The sequence below is a fragment of the Rhinopithecus roxellana genome, chromosome 16 (genome assembly GCF_007565055.1).
Source record: "Rhinopithecus roxellana isolate Shanxi Qingling chromosome 16, ASM756505v1, whole genome shotgun sequence".
Taxonomy (NCBI): Eukaryota; Metazoa; Chordata; class Mammalia; order Primates; family Cercopithecidae; genus Rhinopithecus; species Rhinopithecus roxellana.
Window position 1 is genome coordinate 109,088,267 of NC_044564.1, and position 6,784 is coordinate 109,095,050.

Consider the following 6,784-nt stretch of genomic DNA (forward strand, 5'->3'; position numbering starts at 1 on the left):
GTGATCCACCCACTCTGGCCTCCCAAAGTGCTGGGATTACAAGCGTGAGCCACTATGCCTGGCTTATTTAGTTTTTTTTGAGACAGAGTCTTGCTCTTGTCGCCCAGGCTGGGGTGCAATGTCACAATCTTGGGTCACTGAAACCTCCACATCCTGGGTTCAAGTGATTCTCCTGCCTCAGACTCCCGAATAGCTGGGATTACAGGTGTCCACCACCATGCCTGGCTAGTTTTTGTATTTTTAGTAGAGATGGTGTTTGACCAGGTTGGCCAGGCTAGTCTTGAACTCCTGACCTCAGGTGATCGGCCTACGTCAGCCTCCCAAAGTGCTAGGATTACAGGTGTGAGCCACCATGCCTGGCCAAAACAGTGTTATATTAACTTAATCCAACACTGATGTGGAGAGGCTGGAGATCAGTGACAGAGAGAACAGCCTAGTCTGAATGTGCAATTCATTAAGGAACAGATATGGTTTGGCTCTGTGTCCTCACCCAAATCTCATCTCAAATTGTAGTCCCCATGTGTCAGGGGAGGGGCCTGGTGGGAGGTGATTGAATCATGGGTGCAGACATCCCCCTTGCTGTTCTCATAATGGTGAGTGAGCTCTCAAACGATCTGGTTGTTTGAAAGTGTGTGGCATTTTCCCCTTTGCTCTCTCTTCTGCTCTGCCATGGTAAGACGTGCTTGCTTCTCCTTCACTTCTGCCATGATTGTAAGTTTCCTGAGGTCTCCCCGTCTCCCAGTCATGCATCCGGTTAAGCTTCTGGAACTGTGAATTAATTAAACCTCTTTTCTTCATTAATTACCCAGTCTTAGTAGTTCTTTATAGCAGTGTGAGAACAGACTAACACAGGTACTATGAATGACCAAACTATCAGTTAGGAGTCAGGTTTTGTGTCATGGCCTAGAAAAACCAAGTAATGGTGGCTTAAATAAGAAAGTCCAGAAGAAATTTTTATCTGAACTAGTGAGGCAGCTCAAGAATTTCAAGGGCAGAGTCTTTTTAGTTATTTTAGCTGAAGTTCTAAAAGAACTATACACAAAACTATACACCGGCTATACACCAAATTATGTCACCCTCAAATTCATATATTGAAGCCCTAATGTCCAATGTGACTGTATCCAGAGATAGGCTGTTTAGGAAGAAATTAAGATTAAATGAGATCATAAGCATGGGACCCTAAGTCCTATAGGACAGTAGCCTTTTAAGAAGGGGAAGATAAAGCATTTACATTTTCAAGTTTTCTAAAGGAAATGTTAAATAGAATGGAGATGGGAAAAATTCTTCTTCCTTCCAGCACCAGGGAAAATTTTAAAGAAATACACACACGACAATTTCACGCCAATCTTGACTGCGCATTCTGTTTTAATGAGCAGGCTCGGAGGTGCTCCAGCTGCTGTCATGGTTCGTTCGCTAAACTGCATCGTCGCTGTGTCCCAGAACATGGGCATCAGCAAGAACGGGGACCTGCCCTGGCCGCCGCTCAGGAATGAATTCAGATATTTCCAGAGAATGACCACAACCTCTTCAGTAGAAGGTAAACAGAATCTGGTGATTATGAGTAAGAAGACTTGGTTCTCCATTTCTGAGAAGAATCGACCTTTAAAGGGTAGAATTAATTTAGTTCTCAGCAGAGAACTCAAGGAACCTCCACAAGGAGCTCATTTTCTTGCCAGAAGTCTGGATGATGCCTTAACACTTACTGAACAACCAGAATTAGCATATAAAGTAGACATGATTTGGATAGTTGGTGGCAGTTCTGTTTATAAGTAAGCCATGAATCACCCAGGCCATCTTAAACTATTTGTGACAAGGATCATGCAAGACTTTCAAAGTGACACCTTTCTTCCAGAAATTGATTTGGAGAAATATAAACTTCTACCAGAATACACAGGTGTTCTCTCTGATGTGCAAGAGGAGAAAGGCATTAAGTACAAATTTGAAGTATATGAGAAGAATGATTAATATGAAGGTGTTTTCTGGTTTAAGTTGTTCTCCCTCCCTCTAAAAAAAGTATGTATTTTTACATTAGAAAAAAAGTATTTTGTTGACTTTAGATCTATAATTATTTCTAAGCCACTTGTTTTTATTCCCCACTACTCTTGACTCTATCAGATCCATTTATGAAACATTCTTGCTATAAATAAGTGCTTCTCCAAGACCCTGACTGAGTCCCCAGCACTTGCTACAGTGAGCTGCCTTTCCACACCCATCACATGTGACACCCTTGCCAGTCCTTGACATTGTCGGGCTTTTCAAATGTTGGTAATATTTATTAAAGATGAAGATCCACAAAAAAAAAAAAAAAAAAAGAAATACACACACACACACACACACACACACACACACATATTCAGCCTTTGATATCTATGGGTTCTGCATCCTCAGATTCAATCAACCTCAGATTGAAACAAAAAATTACAAACTTTATATTCAAAATTTGCAAAATGAAGCTGGGTATGGTGGTGCACACTTGTAATCCTGGCTACTTGTGGGGCTGAGGCTGGAGGATTGCTTGAGGTCAAATATTGGAAGTTGCAGTGTACTATGATGGTACCTATAGGAATAACTACTGCACTCCAACCTGGACAGCATCTTTTAGAAAAATGCAAAATTAAATGCAAAAGAAATGGGCTGCGCATAGTGATTCATGCCTACAATCTCAGTACTTTGGGAGGCTGAGGTGGGAGGACTGCTTCAGTGCAGGAGTTCAAGACCAGGCTAGGCAACATAGTGAGACCCTGTCTATAAAGAAAAATAATACATAAAAATAATTAGCTGGATATGGTGGCGTGTGTCTGTAGTTCCAGCTATTCTGGAGGCTGAGGTGGGAGGATCACTTGAGCCAAGGAGGTCAAGGGTCAAGGCTGCAGTGGGCCATGATCATGCCACCGCACTCCAGCCTGAGTGACATCCAGATTCTGTCTCAAAAAAAAGAAAAAAAGAAAAGAAAAACGTTCAAACAAGGTTTTGTGAAGGTTTGTAGCATTTATACTTCTACAAGTATCAAAGCTTAAAATTACACTAAATTTTTGGAATACGTTGTAAAATGCCCTCCTCTTTTTAAAAGTAGTTACTTGCAGAGCTGTGCTCTATATGCTTTGATCACCGAAGTTTCTTTAATGTAAAGGAAAATTTTTGAAGAGCAGTGTTGATTAACATGTAATAAAAGGAATTGGACCCTAATGATAGAAGGTGATATGAACAGCTGTTTGATCATCCTATGTGCTACCAAGCTGTAGTTGTCCCATTAAGTCCTGCTATTTAAGAAATAACTTACATAACCCTTAGGAACTCTTCCTTCAGGCTTTAAAAGGCAAGGAGCAAATAATTTTAGGAGACTGATAATGTCACCTAAATTTGAAATACTAAAAAGAGATTAGTGTTCTCAACTATGTGAAATCTATTTCTCCTACTTTCTCAAATAGAATCCTAAGAATCTTGCTCAAAAACAAAGCATTTCTGGGCCAGGAATACTTCCTCTACTATAGCAATGCTTCACATCATATTGTGCTGCAGTTTCCATCATTTTTAAAGGACAGAGACATAAATGATAAATAGTGGTATAAAAATATTACAATCTACCACCTCAAAAAAAATCCATTGTTTATGGAGTTCAGAGCTTGGAGATTCAAGTATTGATTGCAGTTTTATTTTGAAAAGAATGCTATAATTTATGTGATTTTTATTTCTCATGTTTATATTAAAAGCTAATGAACTTTATTTTAATTAAAAAACACACACAAACACACACACAAACATATATATATATTCAGCCTTTGATATCTATGGGATCTGCATCCTCAGATTCAATCAACCTCAGATTAAAAATATTTAAAAAATAAATAAAAACAATACAACAATAAAAAATAACACAAATTTTAAAACAATACAGTATAAAACTATTTACATAGCATTTATCTTCTATGAGGTATTATAAATAACTCAGAGATAATTAAAGTACACAGGATGGTGCTAGTAGATTATATGCATATACTACACCATTTTGTATGAGGGATTTAAGAATCTAAGGATTTTGGTATCTGCAAGGGCCCGAAACCAATTCCCAAGGATATTAAGGAACAATAATATAATATAATTTGTATTTACCCTTATGTGAGCAAAAGTGATGTGCATTTCCTCCAGCAGACCTTGCCCATAAAAATGTCCCTCTAGTGATTCTTCATATTATTTGTCCTTCCAACATCTTGATACAGAGGAGTTCAGAGGCCATATTTTACATGGCTTTTCTGGTTGATTGTTGCTAGTATATAGAATACTTACTATTTCAAATAGGTTATATGTGTACATGGACAAAATTTCAAACAATATTAAAGGACACTGTAGTCAGCACTATTCATGCCCATCCAGATCCTCTTTACCAGGCCAGTACACCCATTCCCAGGTGCTAAATGTTGTCCCCTGATGGTACAGGAGTTAAAAAGAAATTATTTAGGCACATAGTGAGGGTAAGGAAGTCCTTGGTAAGGTTTTTTTTTAATGAAAAGCAGCCCCAAAGTCATTCTCTTTTTCAACAAAGAGCAGTCTATAAAATCGAGCAGCAGACATAGACAAGCAAGCTGGAAGTTTGCATGGGTGAATGCTGGCAGTTGTGCCAATAGGAAAAGGCTACCTGGGACTAGGCATGTTCAAAATAGTAGCCCCATGTTCCCTTCTCTTCGCCAGCCAGGAGTAAGGAGCAGTAAGGAGCAGACAACATAGTGCCCAGCCAAATGGAAGGACCATTTGCATAATAAGATTAGGGTGGAGTGGCCAGCCTTCCCCAAGCACTGTGTAAATGTCACACCTGGTCGAACCAATCTGTGGGCCCTACGTAAATCAGACACCACCTCCTCAAGCCTGCCTACAAAATCCGGTGCACTCTGCAGCGGGCCAGGATTCCCATTGGGAGACTCCTCTCTCTCTTAAGAGAGAGAGCTGTTCTCCTTTCTCTTTCCTTTGCCAATTAAACCTCCACTCCTAAACTCACTCCTTGTATGTGTCTGTGTCCTTAATCTTCTTGGTGTGAGACAACAAACCTCTGGTATTTACTCCAGAGAATGACACTGCTTCACTAAGACATAAAGCTACACCCTCCTTTAGAGATTTGCTCTGGCCAAATTTACCCCTCACCCCAAGAGGGCACTCACAGCCAGTAATTGATCCAATGTAGGGGTACAAAGGCCAACTCGCTTTTCTCAAGTAGAAACCAACTCTTTGCGGCAATTTGTGCTCCTGCTTTTACAGTATGATCAGGTTGAAGTAACACTCTGAGACAACAGCCTTGCTTAGCAACTTCTACTTTATCCAGTTTTCCTTACTCCTTGTCTCCTGAAAGCATTTCTTCAATAAACCACATGCATGCTATTTCCTGTCTCAGGCAGTACTTCTACAGAATTTGACCTAAACCGTTACATTGTGAAATGGGATTGTCAGTAAGGGAAGTAACTCTTCCCAACTTGCAATGTCTCCCTAAGAGACATTACAAAAAGAAAGGGAAAAGACTAACACATACATATATGCTATATGAAACTGCACATTTTAGTATACTGCTAGACATAGTGTGCAGGTTTCCTCTTGCATGCCAACTGTTGACTACTATATGTTGTGCTGAGAAGGATTCTGAGACCCAGCCTGGGCTCAGTGTGCAAGAGTGCTGATTGACATGGGATACTTGCTTCAGGCAGGAGATAGAGGTGTGCAGGAGGAGGTGGGGTGAAGGATAATTTCATTGTAATTTTGCTGTTGAAAAAAACCCTTCTATTTTCTTAACATTTCAGGCATATTTTTGGTGCCAAACACAAGGTGATAAATTCCTCAGTAACTCAATTTCAAAACAAGTGTGGATCCGACATTTCAAAGGCACTGTACTGTAGTGGTGAAGAACAAAATTCCATCCCAGGACACAGGCTCAAAGTTAAATGGCCTGGGATGGAATTCTGGCTCCTCCATTTACAAATTATATGACCTTGAACAAGTTACTTAATCTCAAATTCCAGGTCTATAAAACTACAATAGCAGTATAAAGGTTCACTATAGAATTTTTATGAGAATGAAATAAGTTGATTCTTGTAAAGGTAGAACAGTGCCTGGTACATATTAATTATCTGATGACTGTAGGCTTTTATTATTTTCATTTAATGATTTCAAACTAGTAGTCTTGGCCAGTCAGTGATTATTCCTTATTTAAAAAGTTTATTTATCATCACATAACTGGTTATTCATGTTAATTTAAGAAAAAGTCCTTTGTACTGTAGAATTACAACTTTTAGGTGATGAAATACAACTACTTAAACTTTTAAGTGAATAGTTAATAAGGTTGGTGATTGACCTTATTATCTGTGATTCATCGGGTTAAGATTTGGGGTGCTTAATTCCTTCTGGCAATTATCAATGCTAATAACCTTAGGGAAGACAGTAAAAGAGGAAATCAAACTAAAAGAGATTTAAAATTAGAGGTTGAAACTCTTGGAAATATTGATTAGAAGAAATAACTTTTTAATGGAAGTTCTTTTCACCTTTGAAAGTCATTTCCAATGTTGATTTACTTATTTCACTATGTCTGACACAAGTTGAACAACATCTACTCATCAAAAAGTATTTTTTAAATGGCTTCATATCTGGTATTCGTATGATTGCTTTGTGAATAGCAAAAGCATGTAATTTAAGGATAGATATACTCTTGTTTATTTTTTGGACATGTTTGTACAGTGTGCAAGCCACTTGAAATAATGGTAACAAAGTTGGGTTAATGGAGTTTCTAAGTGAAAAATTAAATTGTATG

The 6,784-nt window shown here is 38.7% G+C and overlaps 1 protein-coding gene across 1 annotated transcript; it reads left to right on the forward strand.

The window, feature by feature from the left end:
- Positions 1-1,345: 1,345 nt before the first annotated feature.
- LOC104670790 (dihydrofolate reductase-like) lies at positions 1,346-2,296 on the forward strand. The gene is made up of 2 exons (XM_030920076.1): positions 1,346-1,769; positions 1,886-2,296. Exons 1-2 carry the CDS (start codon positions 1,369-1,371, stop codon positions 1,905-1,907), a joined length of 423 nt encoding a protein of 140 aa, XP_030775936.1. The 5' UTR covers positions 1,346-1,368; the 3' UTR covers positions 1,908-2,296.
- Positions 2,297-6,784: the final 4,488 nt, after the last annotated feature.

Bases quoted from the DNA above. Each gene is read 5' to 3' on its own strand.
- LOC104670790 (XM_030920076.1), top strand. From the start codon at position 1,369: ATGAGCAGGCTCGGAGGTGCTCCAGCTGCTGTCATGGTTCGTTCGCTA. The intron at 1,770-1,885 runs GTAAGCCATGAA...AACTTCTACCAG, and splicing joins GGTGGCAGTTCTGTTTATAA to AATACACAGGTGTTCTCTCT.